Genomic DNA, 20,069 nt, shown 5'->3' on the forward strand with positions numbered 1-20,069 from the left:
TGTAGATTGTTCTGGTAGTTTAGCCATTGAAAGCTGCATTTTCCTTAATTTTTCTTCTAGATTTTCTTTATTTTTAGCTCTTTGCTGAGCATTATGTCCTTCTCTGCTGCACCAAAGCACACATTACTACTATTTGTCCTCTTGTGAGAAGGCATATACAGCATTTCTGCTCAATTTTAGCTTCTGAGAGCATTAATGGCTCTGAATTCTGTTATTGTTCTGTGTTATTACAGCTTTCTGCATTCTAAATTGTCCACACTTGTAATTGGAAAACTTGCTCAGAGGAGCAGACTCTTACCTGGTATAATATACTGAGATAAACATCTTTTTTTTTTTTACTGAGAGATAAACATCTATTTCCTGCTTTATTTTTTTTGTGTTTGCACACCCTTGGACTGTATCTTCATCCTTTCTGCTGCCATGTTTTGTGAGGAGGTTTGAACTGGGATTTCCCAGTGCAGCCCTGTGTTTGTGCAGGGCTCTGTGAAGGCAGATGTGGTGCTGGGGAGTTGAAGCCACTCTTGGGGTCAGGTTGCTCTGAACCAACACATCCTCTGCTGTTCCCTCTTTGTTGGGCTGCCTGATCTGCAAACTGAGCTGCTCTGTTTGCTCTGGTCACTGATAACAGTACTGGATGGAGCTGGAGTCATGTTAATGTGCTCCTGAGGGAGATTTCTGTGAGATTTGGGTTTAGAAACAATTCTTTATCAAGTCAGACGCTGTAGGAAGAAAGAAAAAGAGGATAATATTATGGAAGTTCATAGTGGTAAATAGATTACACCTTGGATATTACAGAGTGGTTTCTCTTTGCCTTGTACTGCCTGCTGTGGGAGGGAAGGGACATCCAGAGGGACCTGGACAGGCTGGAGAGGTTGGTCTGTGTGAACCTCGTGGAGTTCAGCAAGGACAAGTGCACAGTAACAGTATTGAATGGAGTTTGAATCATGTTAATGTGCTCCTCAGGGAGATTTCTGTGAGATTTGGTTTTAGAAACAATTCTTTATCAAGTCAGATGCTGTAGGAAGAAAGAAAAGGAGGATAATATTATGGAAGCTTGGAAGTTTATAGTGGTAAATAGATTACACCTTGGATATTACAGAGTGGTTTCTCTTTGTCTTGTACTGCCTGCTGTGGGAGAGAAGGGACATCCAGAGGGACCTGGACAGGCTGGAGAGGTTGGTCTGTGTGAACCACGTGGAGTTCAGCAAGAGCAAGTGCACAATAACAATATTGAATGGAGTTTGAATCCTTTAATGTGCTCCAGAGAGAGATTTCTGTGAGATTTGGGTTTAGAAACAATTCTTTATCAAGTCAGACACCGTGGTAAGAAAGCAAAGGCAGATAATAGTATGGAAGCTTGGAAGTTCATAGTGGTAAATAGATTACACCTTGGATATTGCAGGGTGGTTTCTCTTTGCCTTGTGCTGCCTGCTGTGGTCACCCACAGGAGAGAAGGGACACCCAGAGGGACCTGGACATGTTGGTCCATCTGAACCTCCTGGAGTTCAGCAAGGGCAGGTGCACAGTCCTGCACCTGGGTCAGGTCAGCTCCAAGCACAAATCCAGGCTGGGGGAGAATGGGTTGAAAGCAGCTCTGGGGATGACAGGGGGGATTGTTTGATGGGAAATTCAGTGACTCAGCTGTGCTGGCAGCCCAGGAACCAACCATGGGCAGCAGGTGAGGGGGAAATTCTGCCCTGCTCAGGTGAGACTCCACCTGCAGAGCTGTCCCCAACACAGGAAGGACCTGGAGCTGCTGGAGTGAGTCCAGAGGAGGCCATGGAGCTGCTCCAGGGCTGGAGCCCCTCTGGAGCCAGGCTGGGACAGCTGGGGGTGCTCACCTGGAGAGGAGAAAGATCCAGGGAGAGCTCAGAGCCTAAAGGGGCTCCAGGAGATCTGGAGAAGGACTTGAGACAGGGACAAGATAAGGGAAATGTGTTCCCACTGCCAAAGAGCAGGGTTAGATGGGATGTTGGGAAGGAATTGGGGCCCTGGCACAGGTTATCAGAGAAGCTGAGGCTGCCCCATCCCTGGGAGTGTCCAAGGCCTGCTGGAGCAACCTGGGATAGTGGAACACGATCCCCTGCAGGGGATGGCACAAATCATCTTGAAGGTCCTTCCCCACCCAACCCCTTCCCGTGGTTCTGTGGTTGTTTAAGGTCCTGGTTAGCCATGAAATGTGGGTGCTGGAAGCTGCAGCAGCATCGAGGCACATTAAAAATGACAAAGAGAGAATTGGGTGAGTGAGGCAGGTGCTGGCTCTTGGGCAGAGCTTTCTGAAGGGCTGCAGAGCATCCCTCGTGTGCTGGAACACATCCACAGCTGCTGCTGGTGCAGCAGAAGGAATCTGAAAGACATGAAATTGTTCTTGGTTGGTGCCAAAGTATGCAAAGCAGAGACCTGCCTCTGGCTCCCACTCCTTGTGTGGTACAAGCTGTTTATCTCTGAGCTGTGGAGCATGTTTTTGTTTGGACAGCTCTAAGTGGGTATTTTTATTTTTTTCTTGGTTTAAACTGCTTGACCTGTGACTAGTCTCAAATGTGTTCTGCTGAGTGGGCTTTCAGTGGTTTTGGACTTAGCAGGAAGAGTTTTGTCAGAATTAATTTTTAGTTTGGTAAACAAAAGGTGCCATCAGCTTCTCAATGTGCAATTCCAAGGTGCTTCTTTCAAACGGTGCCAATTTAAATTCATCTCCAAGTCTCGAGTGATTGCTTTTGTTGTCTTGACTTGAGAGGATTTTCCTGTTAAGCACTCTCGGAATAATTGATGTGTGTGTCTGCTGAAAATGAGGTTTTGCTGCAGCTTTCACAAGATGTTGACTGTAAATATTCAGCTGTTTCTGGGGGTGTGCAGATGTGCTGTGTCCATATTTCCCACTTGTATTCCAGGGAAAGCAATTCCTGGTGTGTGGAGGGCAGTGAGAACATGTTGTTTGGGAATGCTTCACCTCTGTGTTGCTAGGAAAGAATCTGTGATTTTTTTGTGTGTGTGTCTTTGCAGACACTGCAGGGAACAACAGGAAAAAGGATGATTTTGTTCTGGGAAGCATTAACAAAGGCTTTTCAGGTGCCAATACAAAGTTGCTTTTGTATTGCTTTTTATAGCTTTGAGAACCCATGTGGCCTTTATAATTATCCAAGAAAGTTTCCAGGATTGGATGGAGCCATCTCCTAGGTGCATGTTGCTCTTAAAAATGTATTTTTTCCTGGGTACATAATGAATATTCAAAAAACACTGTAAGCCACACTTTGCTGGAGTTGTTTTTGAGTTCTTTGGATGCATTTCTAAACACCAACATGGTTGTCTGCATCAATTACGTTTTGGAGCCTTTCCATGGTATGGAGTCATCAGGCCCTGCTGAGCTGCAAAGGGCAGCATGAATTACTACTGAGATCTGCAGGCAGCCTGTGTGGGGAGGTGTGCATCTTGCAGAGGTATTAGAAACCAGTTATGTTTTAATTGTGTGTTGCTGGATTTCTCCCGGCTGATTTATGGCCAGAGATGGCCTTGGGCAGCCCGCGCTCCAAAGGACGAGGAGAGACTTCAGGTTTTTTCTCAGTCTCGGTGTTTATTAGTTGTTTATCTAAAAGATTTTCTCTTCAGCCCAGCAGAGGTCTGCACAGCAGCCAGCCATGAGCACACTGAGAGCCCCCGGGGCGGTCACCTATCTTTATACTCAAAATTACATATACAATATTTACCTTTTCCCTCCAATACTTGTCACCCTTATTAAGCAGTGCACTTTTAGTAATAACCAATCCCAAAGTGCCAACATCACCACAGAAGATGGAGGCGAAGAAGAAGAAGGACAGGACACGCCCCAATTCCTCCATCTTACTTCTCTAGACCCCCCTGTACAGAAATCCTAAACCCTGTGTTTCACACTCTAATTAACTTATCCCTTCACCATTCACCCAGTGGAATCCTCCCATCCTCATACAGGTGTCGTCTCCCGTGCAGGATCAAAGTCCAGCCACAGACACTTCTGGCAACATTCCAGGACTCCCGAGCACCCCGAGGGTGATCTCGGTCACTCTGCACATCAGTCCTGAGGTGCTGAGATCCCACACTGTGTAATAAACACAACAGTCAGTCATGGGGAGTTTAAACTCCTTCCTTCCCCCCTGCTCTTGGCTGAAACTCAGTGTGAGGTCAGTGGTGATGGAGCCCCAGAGATAAATCAGAGCAGACCTTGGCACTTGTACCTCCTGTGTCTCATCCATGCCTGGAATGAGTTTCTGTCCTGCCTGTCCCACTGTCCCACAGCTGCAGGTGCTGCCTCACTGTGCAGAGAAGTGAAACCAGCACGGCTGGAGAGGTTTGTCAGAAGAGAACTAAATACGACATGGGATGAGTGTCAGTGGTGGAGCACTGAAATTCCTGAGCTGTGGTCAGGCAGGAGGCTGGTGCTCCCTCAGGGCTCAGCAGAGCCATCCCTGACCTCCTGGCCACTGTGCCTGTGCTGGACAGGCTGCATTCACCCAGGTGTGCAAGAGTGCTGGGAGCCAGCTTTGGGAAAAGTGCATGGATGTGAAGGTGCCTTATCCATCTAAAGATTTTGTAACTGCTCCATCTCCTTTTAAAAAGAAAATTTCAATTTTAACAGGATATTCACTTCTGGGATCAGAGGGTTTTTTTCCCCTGCTCCATGAGTGTGCAGAGAGGGAGAATTTGGCAAGATGGCATTTGCTGCCTTGTGCTCAGATGCTGCTCCAGTTCCCTGTGCTCAGACCTTGCATCTGTGCTGACCCATCCCAGGAGGGCAGCAGGAAATGTCAGCAGAACATTCTGGGATCTGCTCACATGGCCTGCCCTGGCTTTATCCTCACTAGAAAATGGCCTTTTTTTGGGGGACTCGTTTATCTTTGTGGATATTCCTGTGTCTCAGCTGCTGTTCTCAGCCTAATGCCTGCAGGGCTTTTGGGAGTGGGCTTGGTTAAATGCTTTCAAGTGATACTTGTGGGTAACAACCCTCAATTTTATGGCTTGATGTAACATTTTTGGAGTTTAAGATTTATTGATTGAATTGATGGATAAATAGCATATGAAAAAGTGGTGCTGATTTGCTTTAATGTTTTAAAATTCCATTTTCTAAGGTAAATGCAATATAAATGGGATTTTTTTTGGAGTCCTTTTCTGGTACTCTCCTAGCGTAAAACTAAATTTTGAATATCTTAAGGAGCACACTTCACTCTTTTCAAGTGCAGTTAAGCAGTCATGATCATGCTGTGCTCTTTTCCAGTGCATTTAAGAAATAATAACAGTGAGTATAGTAAGGCTTTTCTGCAAAATTGCTTTCTTTAGCTTCTTACTGGTGTGGTCTCCCGAAGCAGCAGTTCAGAGCCAGTCCTGCAATCCAGGAGGGATGGAAATAAAGATTTTTTTCTGCTGTGACGTCTCAGCAGCTGCATTCTGCCCATTCCCTCCCCAGCCAGCCCTGCTTTCATGCTCCCAGGGTTTTGTGCCAGAATCTTTTCCTATTTTGCTCTGGTCACAGCACTGAAGGCATTGTCCCTTGTGATTGGAGATTTCCAATCCTGGGCTCTTGCTGTCTGACTTGTGTTGGGTTTATAATTCACCTGATCCTCTCTGGTGTCAATAACCCCAGGCTGGTGTGACAGGCACAGCTGAGGGGAGGGCTCCTGAATTTATCCCCCCCACCCCCATTGTGCTGCTCCTTTGTGTCCCAGGAGCTCTGTGTCCCCAGCCACATTTTCTTTGGGAATGATACATGGATAACTCAGGGCTGTCCAGCAAAGAAAGCGCTCATTCCATCAGGAATGGGCACTGGATGGAATGTGTTCTGCATGCTGACATCTTCATGTGCTTCATGCACGGGGCAGTTCAGGAATTCATATCCAGGGAGCTCTGATGGGCCTAAAGCCCTTGAAGTGACTCATCCTTATTTTGTCATGGTGTTGGTGGTGCTTTAGGTGTCTTAGAAATGCAGGCAGTGCTCATGAGCCAGCTCTGGTTTGGGATACACCCTTTGGGGTGTGAGAGGGAAAGACAGAGTGTATTTTCTTCTTGTCATTGTGAAGATTTTAAAGGGTTTCCCCTGTGTGCTTTGTGGTAACTCACCTTCCTGAAGAGCTGCTTCATATAGAGCACCTCTGTATGAGAGAGAGAGTGAATTCTGTGGTGATAACTGTGATAAATGGGCTGTAATCAACAATTCATTTCACTTGCACTGAGTGATTTATTGGCAACACTTCTTGCCACTGAGGATTTTGGGATGAAAGTGTAATTAAGTTTCTTACATTTTTTTTATGATGCTGCCTGGGTTTAGTTTCACTGCCACAGTGTTTGGGACCTTGTAAGTAGGGAGGAAGTAGCAATGCTCTTCCCCAGAACTATTAACTTGAATTGTCCCAGGAAATGAAGTAACTCCTCTGGGTATGATCTGGGACAAAATGGCATTTGTTGAGCCAGGGCTCCAAAGTATTTACTGTCCAAAAAAGGGAGAACAAGAGTTGAATTCCTACATGGAGGCAGCTTTTGTTGGTTGATGTTTCAAATGCCATATTCAGTGTGTGAGGGCTATGAGAAGGTTTGGCCAAGAGCTTGGAGCAAAGTTCAGACAATGGGAAAGAGGAGGAGAGAGCAGAGAACATGTGACTGTGAGTAACCAGAGTGCACAGAGAGCCAAAGTTCAGACAATATTACACAAAAATTACAGGGCACAAACATGTTGGCTCCTGGAGAAGAATGCACAAGGAAGCCAAGTGGTGTGTGTGGTGTGTAATGAGGAGTGTTTGCGTGCTTGCTTCTCATGGAGTAGGAAAATATATTGAATTTCAGTGTGGTTATAGGGAAACACCAGTGTCAGAGCACTTGCTGTAGCACAGAGAGCAATAAATGGTGCTTAAGTGAAGCCTCTCATCTTACTCTGCTGTCCCAGGGTGGATGCAGGAGTGTCTGTGAGGAAGGGACAGTGCAACACATCTCATTTCACAAAGCAGAAGTGAGAGAACCTGAAACGACAGCTGTGAAATGGAGGGGCAGAGGATGAGTGGGAGGAGGGGGCTGCAGTCAGCCCCAAAATCCTTGTCCACAGGAGCATTGAAGCTCCCAGGGCTGGGAATTTACTGCAGCTCTGTAAGCCTCTGGTAGATAGGGTCAGGCGCTCGGAAAATCTCGCGATGTCACGGAAAGCAGCCAGACTCCTCTCCCCCTAACGCCTAGTGATAAGGGATCACCCAAGAATGCAGTCCCCCCTAACATTAGTAACTTTCTACTCCTTACTAACCAATTACAGTAAAGTAAGACCCCCTGACGTAGAGAAAAAACTTTCCCAGTATAAAACCCAACGAGACAATAAAAGTCTTGAGCCGTCCACCATCCTAGTGTCCACGTGTATTCTCAGCCCGAGTGACCCTGGAGAGTTTGGGTTGCCATGCCGTTTCCTCAGAACCAAGTTGCCTCACCTTGCATCAGAAAGCAACAAAGCCATACAGGAAGAAGGTTTAGGAACAGGTTTTAAGTAGTGCTGGGTTTAATGCAGCTCTTATTTCACATCCTGGTACCCATGGGGTTGAATCCTTTCACATAAAGGTTTCCTGTGAAGTGAGAAGCATCTCTCAGGTCTGCAGAAGATTCAAAGTTATACTGAAATATGGTCAGTGCTTGGGGTTTGTGTTTGCCAGAAATGTATTCTCAACAGATCCAGCGTTTATTTAATTGTTGGATTTAAGTGTTAAAGTATTTTGTGTTCTTCTGATTCATTGTCTTAAGGTACAGCAAAACAGAAATGTTTTATGGATACATTCCATGCATCGGTTTGTAGGATTGGAGAAGAAGGAAACAGATGGAATTGCCCCCAAGTTGTTCCTTAGCCAGTTCCAGGGATGAAGCAGCAAAGGGACAGACTGTGCTGCTTCCAGCTCCACAAGGCCTGGGATCCCCATGGAGGCAAACAGCATTGTTGTGGCCATAGCCATGGAACCATTTTTATTTTTCTCTTACCTGATTAAACATCACTGGCCTGAACCCCCATAAATCCAACCTCACAATAACCATTGGGTTGTCTGCTTGGCTTTTTCCAGGATGAGCTGCTTTATGGTGCAAGGGAATTTTCCCTTTATCATTTATTCTGAATATTGATAAATAAAGAGCTGTCTCTGTGATGAGTATTGATTTTGGCTCTGTTTGGACACTTTGTTATTTTGAAGCCTTGAATTTCCAAGCCTGAAACTCCCTCCTGAGGCAGGAGCAGGCTGGCAGCATTCCCACAGGGCCTGTTCCTGTGCTCCATGGCCTTTTTATTCCCAGGACTTTGAGACAGGCAGCACCTGCCTCTCTGCAAAGCTCCACTTTTAATATTGCAGCTGTTTGGACCAGGAACAAGTAGAGATCAAGCACATAATAAACCCCAAAGAATATGAATATATAAAATAACCCCCAAAATACATGGAGTGGGTAGTGGTGGGATCCCCAGAACTCAGAGATAAAGGCTTTGTTTGCTCTCTGATGCTCTGAGCACAGGGAGTGCTCAGCCTTTTGCATGGTGCAGGGAGGAGATGTTGTTTTAAGCACTGAAGGAGGGACTTGTGAAGCCTCAGAGCAGCCAGGAGTGCTGCCCTTGGTAAAAACAGCTTTGAGTGCCTTGCAGGGAGCCCCCAGAGGAGTGGGCAGCAATATTTAACTATTCCTGATAATTTATAGGTCTGGGCTGAGCTACCTGCAGGCAGCAGGTGAAAGGAGGCACAGGGATGTGTCTGGGTTTGTGCTGAGAGGATTTCATCTGTTGACTGAACATTATATGAGTTTAATGTCTTAATAGATGAAGTTCAGCAGTGTATTTTGCCAGTGTTGGAAATCTCTGCACTCCTGACTGTTCTGGTTCTTTTGTACACTATATTTTTTTACACTGAGGCAGGGTTTTGGTGTGTTTTGGTGTGGGCTGCTGGACTCCTCACACACACAGTCTGTGCATCCCCACCACGCTGTCTCTGAGCTTTGTTAGCCTTCCAAAGCTGCTCCACGACTGCTTGTGCATAGTAAGTTTGCCTTCAGTTTGCTCCTTAAAGGCTGTCCAAAAAAAAAAAAAAGAGTGGGAGTGGATTTCTGCCTGCAGATGAAACCCCAGATTTGCTCTGGAGAGGCCATGGGAAAGGCAATGCCCAGGAGCAGAGCATGGCCAGGGTGAATTCACCACCAGGATGGGCTGGCACTGGGGCCCCAGCATCAAAGCACCTTCTCCTGGCACCAGGTTTCAGGATGTTCCCTTGCAGATTTACATTCCTGCATAGAACACTCCTTCCAGAGGATTTTTGGAGGCTTGTAGTGATCCAGCTGTCAGTCTGTTACAACTGCAGTTTGCTCTTTCAGATGCTGGCTCCCATTAAAATTCTTGCAGAAGGAGAAGTTGGTGTTGGTGCAAGGAGGAGGTGACAACATGTTTCTCTTGGCTGCAGTGTTGTGTGCTCCTGCTCCAAGGGCTTGTGGAGCTGGGATGCAAACAGAGCCTGCCAGGGTTTGGTGTGCACAGAGCAGCCAGAGGATCCAGAGGTGCTGAGGGGGCAGTGGGGGTGGCAGCCAAGGCTTGGCACCTCCTGGAGTTGCTGTGACACTGAGTGGGGCCTGGGAACCCACTGAAACCACCCCCTTCAGGGGCTTTTGGTCTCATCCCAGCTGCAGGAATCTCACTTCTTTTGCTTCCAAGTGTGCAGCTGGAAGGTCTGAGTGTTTCCTTTCCAGGTCTGTGCTAGTGGATGTGTTGCATCATGGACCTATTGAACAGCCAAAAATGGTTCACCATGTTGGAAATCTCAGGAATTTGATGTTGCAGAAACCTCAAATTATGGTAGAGCTGCAGTGGAGGTGTTTGCTTTTCCTGAAATGGCCCAGCACCAACCCTTGTTCTGGAGATCAAAGATTGCCATTGCTGTCCTGCTCAGGAACCTACATGCTCAGTATTCACCAAAAACATGGCAAGATGCATTTTTTCCAGAGGGGATGATGATCTGCTGACAGAGGGGCTGCTTTAGGTTGGGAATAAGGTTGTGTGGTGTGTTGAGGATCACTTCCACACACAGATCACTGTTCACATTTGTATGATTGTATTCTCAACAGATCCAGCATTTAGGGTTTATTTAATTGTTGGATTTAAGTGTTAAAGTATTTTGTGTTCTTCTGATTCATTGTCTTAAGGCACAGCAAAACAGAAAAGTTTTATGGATACATTCAGTTCAGATTTGTAGCAAGGGCTGCTCCTCACCATGGACCAACACTGTGGGCCCAGGGACAGCTTTCCTTTGGTACCACTGTGGGTACCAGAGACCTTTCCAGGTCTGTGTCAGTGACAGTGGATGTGTTGCATCATGGACCTATTGAACAGCCAAAAATGGTTCACCATGTTGGAAATCTCAGGAATTTGAGGTTGCAGAAACCTCAAATTATGGTAGAACTGCAGTGGAGGTGTTTGCTTTTCCTGAAATGGCTCCTCACTGTTGTGTTCCAGCACCAACCCTTGTTCTGGAGATCAAAGATTGCCATTGCCATGCTAGCTCAGGAACCTCCATGCTCAGTGTTCACCCAAATGTGGGAAGATGGAATTTTTCCAAGGAGGATGGTGATCAACTGGCAAGGGGGCTGCTTCAGGAATAAGGCTGTGTGGTGTGTTGAGGATCACTTCCACACACAGATCACTGTTCACATTTGTATGAATGTATTCTCAACAGATCCAGCATTTAGGGTTTATTTAATTGCTGGATTTAAGTGTTAAAATATTTTGTGTTCTTCTGATTCATTGTCTTAAGGCACGGCAAAACAGAAAAGTTTTGTGGGTACATTCAGTTCAGATTTGTAGCAAGGGCTGCTCCTCACCATGGACCAACACTGTGGGCACAGGGACAGCTTTCCTTTGGTACCACTGTGGGATTTTGTTGCCTTTAGGTGTATGAAATCACTTGGATCCCTCAAGCAAATTCCTGGTGCAGGGAAAGCCTTTTAGTGGTGGGCACACCCATTCCTGCTGCTCCTTGTCATGTGTGCTTTCCGTGCTGGCACTGGTGCTTGTGCTCTGTGTTTTCATAGACTTTCTAAGGAAAAAATCCAGTAAATGCTTGGTATTTTGCCAACTTTAATAGTTTATTATTGTCATCAAATTGACTTAGGACCAAAAAAACCTAAAAACTTACAGCTGATACACTGATTGAGCCTGTATTTAACCGGTTCATTTGTTATCAACATTATATAAAATATAACACTTTAACCAAAGTGTGTGGACACTAAACTGTTGGAAGTGTGTTCTGTGGAGCTGAGCCTGGTTGTTTTTCTCTTGCAGGGCAATCACTTTGATCAGTATGAGGAGGGGCACCTGGAGATCGAGCAGGCGTCTCTCGACAAGCCCATCGAATCGGTAAGGGCCCCCCCGAGCTGCAGCGCTCCCGGAGCTCGGCGTGCTGGATGCTCCTTGATGTGAATGCAGGCAATCTGAGAGCAGTGGGCACCTTGGTGGCAGGCAGGGGTAACTGGTGGTAAAGTGCATGCTGACCTTAAGTGGGCCTGGGATTTCATCTTGAACTAGTCCTAGAACTAAAACCTGAAATTCGAGTTCAACGTATTTCAGGAATTATTGAAAATAATACATTCATTCAGAGATATTTATTTTAAGATTTTGTACTTTTCTTTGAGGAATCAGTTTAATTTAGATGTGAACCTGATGGAATAGTATAGTGAAATACGTTTTGATCCTTTTTAGTTTATATTTTTGGAAAAGTACCGGTGTGTTTAAAGTGTTAGAATGACACCTGGCTTATGGAGACAGGGATCAGTGTTAGGCCAGCACTCCTTCCCCATGGGGCTGAAGCTGCCCTGAGCCTTTCTCTAAAATTGCTTTACCTTCAGTTAGGTGTGAAGTCTCCTGCTGTAAGATGAGGAAAGAAATAGGTTTTGTTTAGTTTTGATTTTTTAATCTTCTTGGAGCTTCTTAATTTTTCTCTTTGCAAAGCACTTTCTGCTGGGTTTAGGCACAGCAGCTTGTTCAGCCTAAACTGGACCCACATTTGGCATTTAGCCTTAGCTAAGGTTCATTTCAGAAACAGAAAACATTCGGAAACAAGAAAACTTACAGTGAATAATCAAGGGACACTTACTGGTGTTCTGATTAATCCTAGATTTTTATTAAGTATTTATCAAGTGTTTCTTTTGCCTATGAATTGAAGTTCAGTTAAAGTTTCTCCACGTTAGTCAGCCCCTAGAAGAGCCAGGGTTAGCCAGAGCCCACTGTGTATTTTTGTTGGTGTGTAGGTTGGTGTTGTGTGTGTTTGTGTGCGTGTTAGATGTTTACCAAAAATTTACACAACTTGGGGTGTTCGACGTTTTTCTTCCGCAGCAGTTGGCCCATATTAGCTAAGCAGCCATGATCTGGTTTGTATTGCACGGTCTGCCTTTTTTAATTTCTTCTCTAGGGTTTCCTTTCCCCTTCTTATTTCTGTTCTTCTGGTCCAGTGAACACTGCATATAGTACCTACTGTCTTAATGTGCTGGCATGATGCTAGATTTAGGCATGGCAGTAATTGATGACGCATGAGATAATGCTGCAGAGATGGGAATTGTATTCACTCTTCTCCTGAATACTTCAGTCTTACCTTGGGACACGGGGATTTGAATTCAAATGCCAAGCTGGATGGAAATAAAATGGGAAATATGTGTTGGTAGCCTACTCTGGGCCACACTGGAAATTAGCATTTCAAAATAATTCAAATGCTGCTTACAGACTAGACTGGTTAGCTGATTTCCAAAAGTGCTTTCTCAAAGAGAGGAATAGAAGAGGTCACAGATTACAGAGAGGAATAGAAGAGGTCACAGATTACAGAGAGGAATAGAAGAGGTCACAGATTACAGAAAGGAATAGAAGAGGTCACAGATTACAGAGAGGAATAGAAGAGGTCACAGATTACAGAAAGGAATAGAAGAGGTCACAGATTACAGAGAGGAATAGAAGAGGTCACAGCTGACATCTCTGGTGCTCCAGAGGGAAGGATGCCCATGGAAGTGTGTAAAGCATGAGCAGGTACCCTGTGCCCACCTGGGCTCACTGTGCAGATCTCACTCTCCACAGAAGTAATGCTTTGTGCACTTTGATTAATGCTGACCTGCAGCAGAAAAAATAAATTAAATTATGGCTTTAATATTTTATTCTTGTCTCTCACTATCCAAATGTCAGGACATTTTTAATCTTTACAACTCCTTGGGTAGGTACAGTTCAGCCTAATTGAAAACAGTTGGGTGAAGAGGACAAGAGAATGGCTTGGTTTGTGCGGAGAAAGAGTTAAAACCTCAAATTGTTCTTTAAAATCAAGTTTGTTCCACTCTTCTTTTGTCTGACATAGGAGAATCACAGAATCATTAAGGTTGGAAAATCTCTCTAAGCTCAGTGAGTCCAGCCAATCCTGCAGCACTGCCCAAGCCACCCCTAACCCATGTCCCCAAATGCCACATCTCCATGGACTGTGAGCCTTTCCAAGATGGTGACTCCAGCACTTCCCAGGGCAGCTGTGCCAGTGAAATGCCAGGATTTCAGCTCTGGCTGCTGCACAGGGGGAGGGTTTGGCCTGAGCAAGGGTGGTGTCAGAAACACACTGGTCACTTCTGAGGTTTCACATTCCTTAATTCCCCATCTGGGGAGCAGGAATGACTTTGCTGTGTTTCCTGACACCTGTGGAGGTTGTTCTGCCTCCACACTGTTTGTGATCAGTGTGCTCTTTGAATTGGCAAATTACACACATGAGCAGCAGGGAGAGTTTCCTTGGCAGAATTCAGTGAGGTACCTCTCCTGCAAGATATTTCACCAGGAAAGGAGGGTTCATTCTGATTTTGTGGCCTTTTTTTTCTTCTGTTTTGTGCTGTTTGCTCACCCAGAACCAAAACTGAGAGGGAAGGAGGAAAGGCAAATTGATGTTTCAGAACTACCACACATCTAAGTATTTTCAACATTAAAAAAATTGGATTTTAATCCTTAACCAGTTCTCTGTTAGCAATCCAACTGGCCTTTTCCAAGGAATCAGAGTCAGGAGTGAGCCTGTGCTTCATGGTATGGAAGCAGTTTGGGTGATGAACACCCTTTGTTTATGGCCATGGCAGATCAAAGCTTCCCAGTTAAAATGCCATTCTTCAGAACAAAGAGTGCATTTAGTATATTCTCACAAATGTGTTCCTTGCAGCTTCCCACATTTTAGTGCCAGGAAGGTGCTCCAGAGCCTTGCAGGTGTTTGGAGATGGGGGGAGTGTTCCTGTGCCATGTCCCTGTGACAGTCCCCATGATGTGACATCCATCTCTGCAGCATTATCTGTTGAGAGGTGCTGACTGTACTGCTACAGCATGCAACTCAAAGGTGGCTGGAAAAATAGGTTTGGGAGTCTACAGATCATTACAATGTTGAATCATGTCCTCAATTAGCCTACTGGTGTTGTTGTTCCTGTGGAAATCCTGCTGTGTGCAGCTCATTTAGGCCAAAGATGTCTGCTCTGAAACATGCAACTCTAACCAGAGTGCATTTATGGAAAGCAGAGCTGCCAGAGCTAGGGATGGACGTGGCCTGAACGAGTGCCAGCTGTTTTCCATGACTAAATTGAAGAAAGTATTTCATATCAATGGACTCTTCAGAGCTACAAATAACTGATATTTTTCCCCCCTCCCACAAGTAACATTTTTTCTTGTTGTGCTTTGAAAGATGCTGCACTTACACTGGCTGTTCATGTCAGTGCAGTCACTGATGTCCATGAAAAATCAGAGCACTTCACCCTTTTTTTCTAAACTCAAGAAGCTGCATGCATTTGTTTTGGGCCATTTTGAGTTCACTGAGTTCAGGTACTGGAATGGGAAGTCACAAATTATTGCAGCTTTAATAGAAGCCAGATTTTCTCCACGTTAAATCCTTATCTCTACTTGTTTATTGAGTCTCTTGCTGTGAATTCCTGGTTTTCCTCGTGCCAGCAGTGCAGATGGAGTAGCAGACAGCCCTTAGAGCCCCCAGCAGCAGCCCTGGCCCCGTGCAGGCAGTGTCAGGGGTGGAGCCACGCTGAGGCCAGACTGGGAATCACCCACTTACCTGGAGCTTGTTAGTTTGTCCTTGTCCTGACTAACAAATGTCCTTTCCCCTCTCTCTAATGCTGCTCAGTGCCTCGAGGGTGCCTTGAGCCCCATGCCAGGCTGCAGTCAGTGGTGCTTGGGCACCAGGGGCTGGCACAGCCTGGCCAAGGCAGACAGAGCTGGGTTGTGGCACTGGAAATCTGTACAGATCTGTGGACTCCACTAGTTCCAAAGTGTCATTTGATGAGGCTGCTGATTTGACATTTAGCAGCAGCCATATGTGGACAGCGCTATAAATAATGTGCTTCTGGAAGCTGAATGGTGTAGCATTACTATTTGGCTTTTCTCTCTGGTCTTCATTGTGTCATCTGTAGTGAGCTCTAGGTTTTGTTTTGGGAATCTTTTCAACCTCTTGTTTGCATGGGTTCACCCAGTAGCATCTGATCCTTGCTTATAGATTCCTCCATACACAGTCAGCACAGCTTACAAGCCACTCAAGAGAGGAATGGTTCCTGCCCGAGCTGGGATGAGTGATGGGATCTCATGGAAAACCTGTGCTAGGCAAAACTGCTGTGGGTGACATCCCACAGGCATCATCAAAACCTTGGGCTTCTACCCATCTTTTAATTGTCAGCAATTTTTTTTCTATTGGCCAAACTTTTATCAGAAATTTCTGCTGGGGATGTCCTGCTCAGGAATCACTGATCTGCATGGAAAGCAAGCAAGGGCATCTTGTCAGGGCACAGGATGGGGCTCTGGGAGGCCAGTTAGTCACTTTGGATGAGGGTTTTTACCTCAGCCAGCTCTGTGAAGGTCTGGCAGACCCAAGGCCTTGCATTTCCTACACCTTTGGAGAAGTTCTGCTTTGTCTTTAGAGCAGAGCTGTCCATCAGTAGAGCTGGCATTGTCCCACCCAGAGCTGCTGCATGGAGCATCCACAGCCTGTGCCCACATGGGCCAGGAGAGCTCCTTTGCTCACCCAAACACCTTTTGGGAGACTCATTTTGGCTGCCTCAGTAATTTTTATTGTGCTGTAATACAAGGAGCTCCCAAATGGCAGAGGAGGAAGGTGAGGAGACTCATGGCAGCCTTTGCTGAGAATGAGGAGTGTCCTCCCAGGGCTGGGGTGTTTCTGTGCATCACTGCAGCTCTTCTGTAGGAAAACTGCTGCATGTGAGGACAGTCTGACAGCTCCTGACATGGGCAGGAAGCTTGCTGTGAAAAGCCCCATCTCTTCTATGTGAAAGTAGCTGTACTTTACACAACTTTCACTTAAAACTGCATTTAAAAAAAAGCTGTCAGCTGTTGCAACATTTGTTGTCCCATGTCACATTCTGGTCCCAATATCCCTGGATACTCCCTAGTATTAGGGATTAAGCAAGCCTGGCCTTCCATTATTTAATTTTTAGGGCAGGATTTTCATTTTTGCATTGAAGAGCAGTTCTGTCAGTCTGCCTCCATCAGAGGTGGAAAAGGAGGGAGGAGCTGAGCATGGCCAGAAAGGAGCAAAATGATGGCTAGGCTGCAACTCAAATGTTAATTTTAAATTATTAGAGTTGTTCTCCTTATTCAGTGCAACAGGAGATGCTCCATTTCAATTGAGTAGGATCTAAAATTAGGGAGTGGTTCTACTGCATAAATAAACAAATGGAAAAGTCTGGAGGGGGGAACAGCCCCTTCCTGGGAACTGAGACAGGGCAATGTTCAGGCATAATTCCAATTTATGTCAAACAACTCAGGACCATCCTCTTGAGTGGGTCTGTAAAAGTGGTGCTAATGTGTATAACCTTTCTAAATATTTCTTTTTCCCTTTAACATTTGTTTCCCCCTTCACTGTCAGTCACAACACACCGCTCTTGAATCTCCCAGCTGGTCTTGACTTGTTGAATTTATTTTATGCTTTCACTCTTCTTTAATAAATACATTACTTGCAAGCAGTGAATTGAAAACAAAGCAAAAGAAAAAAAAAAACTACCATTAGTGATTGGACAGTTTCTTACTTTGTGTTACATTTAACTGTTCTTTTGACAGCCCAGTTTTTAAAGCCAGGTTCGTATGGAAATGCTTTCACTCCACTTGCACTGCTTTTGGAATAGCGTTCTGCTTCATCTGTCTTTATTTTAGTGCATTCATAACACACACAGTCAGCACAATGTCTCATCTCCCCCTGGCCAAGACTGCAAAGTACTCCTTGTCCTTTCAATTCTTTTGTTTTTCCTTTTTTTGTTTTTTTCTTTTTTCTTTTTTTCCCCCTTTTGGAAAACGCAGCCATTTTTGTCAGCACCGACTTTTAGATTTAATGATCCTTTGTTCAGGGTAGGGCAATTAAAATTAAAATAATATCCCAAACATATCCCAAGCTGCAGCCCCTGTGTGCCAGGATGGGGCACTCTGTGGTCCTTGGGATTGGCCTGCAGGTAAGTGTTCTGTCTTCCCAACAGAGAGGGTGCCTGTGGTGGGGATCCATCCTTCTTTATTTTTCTTTCGTGGTTTATTTTCCTTTTTTTTTCCTTTTTTTTTTTTCCTTTTTAAATTTTTTTTATTTGACCTTTTATCCCCAGAAGTTTCCTTACATCCCTTGGTTTAATTTTTTTTTTCCATCTAGCCCTAATTATGTCCTGGGGCAGAGCCAGAAGTGTGGGAAAAATGTACATTATTTCTTGAATACAAAAATGTCTGACTTTATTAGGATATCAGAAAAAAAAATCCAAAATTTGTACTTGATAACATCTTTTTGAGGAAAAAATGTATCCATGCAGCCAATATCTTTGGGAAGGTTGTGCCTTTCAAGCTGATTCACCAAAGTTGTGCAAACCCTTGTGGTCATTTTCTTCACTGTGGAGTGACAAAACCTACTCTGGTTTCTGTTGATTACTGTTATTTAATTAAAGAAACCTGCAGCATATAGATATAATTATTTTTTGATTCCATGTAGCACTCAGTGTTCTGGAGTCACATCCTGTTATAATTCAGGATATTTCTGTGATACCTTAGCTTGTGGTTTGCCTGATGATAATTAATAATCAACAAGTTCATACCTGATTTTTATTTTTTGTGATGGGAAGGTGAACAAGGCCCCAGCCAAGAGTCCTTCTCTGAGGAGCTGGGAACTGGGTGAACTGAGGAGACTAAGGTGGTTCCAGGGTGCTGTGAGTGCTCTGCTCTTTGTGTGGGGGCAGAAACCCTGCAGAAAACACAACAATTTCCCCACTGAGCCCTGCTCAGCCCCATTGCCAAAAGCTGACACTTAATTGCTGCGTCAGTACTTTTCCAGTTATTCCAAAATAGCTTTTTTTTTTTTTTTTTTAGGAAGATGAGACATTATGCTTATTGTTTCCCCTACATGCACTAATGGTTCCTTGCTGTTAACTTATTGCTAGGCCTGTTTCATTCTAACATCTTAGTATTTTTGTTAGTTTACATGTGAAATGCATCACCCAGTCTGTGCTTGAGCTCATTTTATTTAATTGATTTTATTTTATTTTTTGTTTTACTAACCTCACTGTTTTTTCAGTTTAATATTGGCTGCATGCTAGTTTATATATATATATACATATATAAAAAAAACCCAATCAAGTCTAGCCTGGATTTTGCTCTGATTGTGTTTTGGTTTCTAGTGGTGGGGCAGTCTTGCACTTACAACTTACTCAGTATTATAAAAGCCTGACACACAAACAAAATGACTAAACACATTGTAGATTTTCTTTACAAAAAAAAAAAATCTTAAGTGGTGCTGTCTAGGTGATGGATATGATTGTATAAATAGCTTGATTTTATGCTTTTTACTGTCAATTTTTATTGGTACACTTTCTTTTCTTCCACATTGCTTTTTAGTTTATTCTTTTTTGATTTCTTTTAAACGTGATGCACAAAAGTTGCCCAGCACACCATCAGAAAGTGACCGTCCCCAATCCCCATCCCCCTGGAAAAATTCTAGCCAGCAATTTTTGACATTTGTCTTTCCCTTTATTGGGCATATATTGCCTTTTCAGTAGCATTTTTTTGCATGCATATATATGTAGAAAAAATCTCTTGCTCATCACATGTTTAAATGTCAGTGGGAAGGGAAGAATATATTATTGGAATATTTTTGGTTTGTTTTCTCTGTTCTGTCTGTCAGGATAATATTGGACATCGCTTACTCCAGAAACATGGCTGGAAGCTGGGCCAGGGATTGGGAAAGTCACTGCAGGGTAAGTCCAGTCCCTTGTGTCTGAAACCTTCAACTCCAGCCTTGATCTTTAACAAAATGATTTCTGCTTTTTGTTCTTAGATTAGATTTTCTTTCCATTATTAATATATCCAACCAGTTGCACTGTTGAGTTTCATATTTGGCAGCTGCTGCCTCCCTTGTTGGTACAGGTTAGAGCTGTGTGTGTGCTGGATGTGTGAGAGTCAGCGTGGAGGAAGGAGAATTCACTTTCCACACTGACAGGGAGTGGTGCAGCTTCCAACTGTGCTGCTGTTCTGGTGTTAAAAATTCAAGATTTGAGGGAGTTCCCATGATCTGTCAGTGCTCACTGGGGTCAGAAGCCATTAGAAGGCCAGGAAAGGCCCACTGAAGATGGAAAGTGGTGGCAGAGGTTCTCTGGATGGGAGAGGCTCACTCCTGCTTTCTCCACAGGACTGTCACAGGTTGGATTTATTCCTGATCCCAGCAGTTTGTCAGGGATTAGCAAATCTCAGTGGGCTGGCCCAGCACACACCAGACCTTGCTGTTTGAGCCTGAATCCTTCCTGTGACACTGAACCCCCTTTCTGTAGGAACCTGTGGCAGTGTTTGAAGCTCAGGTGTGCCCTGAGCCCTCAGTAACTCACTCATGTTCCTGTGCCTCTGGTCTGAACACCTGGGAGCTTGTAACCCATGTTCCATGAGCCCCTAGAGATGGGGCTGTCTGTGCTCTGGAGGATTTTGCAGAGGTAACAAATCCCCCAAACTCTGGCAATGCTTATTAATCCTAAAGCTCTCTAACCTCTCAGGCAGGGCTGCCCTGCAGGTTAATGCTTCTGCCTTTTCTGATGTGATTTATTGG

General features: G+C 44.7%; 1 protein-coding gene across 4 annotated transcripts in view; it reads left to right on the forward strand.

Moving 5' to 3' along the window:
* GPATCH8 (G-patch domain containing 8) overlaps nucleotides 1–20,069 on the forward strand; it is a 57,557-nt gene that overhangs the window by 5,787 nt on the left and 31,701 nt on the right. For 2 of the 4 annotated variants that reach the window (XM_058041640.1, XM_058041638.1), the window contains exons 1-2: nucleotides 12,856–17,086; nucleotides 19,158–19,230. Coding sequence is in view for 1 of the 4 variants with exons in the window: in XM_058041637.1 (XP_057897620.1) it covers nucleotides 11,288–11,362; nucleotides 19,158–19,230 (148 nt within the window). In the remaining 3 variants the exon portion in view is untranslated. Of the gene's footprint in view, nucleotides 1–11,287; nucleotides 11,363–12,337; nucleotides 12,373–12,855; nucleotides 17,087–19,157; nucleotides 19,231–20,069 lie in introns of those variants that run through there. The other 2 variants (XM_058041639.1, XM_058041637.1) reach the window with 2 other exon arrangements.

The sequence above is a fragment of the Melospiza georgiana genome, chromosome 28, assembly GCF_028018845.1.
Source record: "Melospiza georgiana isolate bMelGeo1 chromosome 28, bMelGeo1.pri, whole genome shotgun sequence".
NCBI classification, from domain to species: domain Eukaryota; kingdom Metazoa; phylum Chordata; class Aves; order Passeriformes; family Passerellidae; genus Melospiza; species Melospiza georgiana.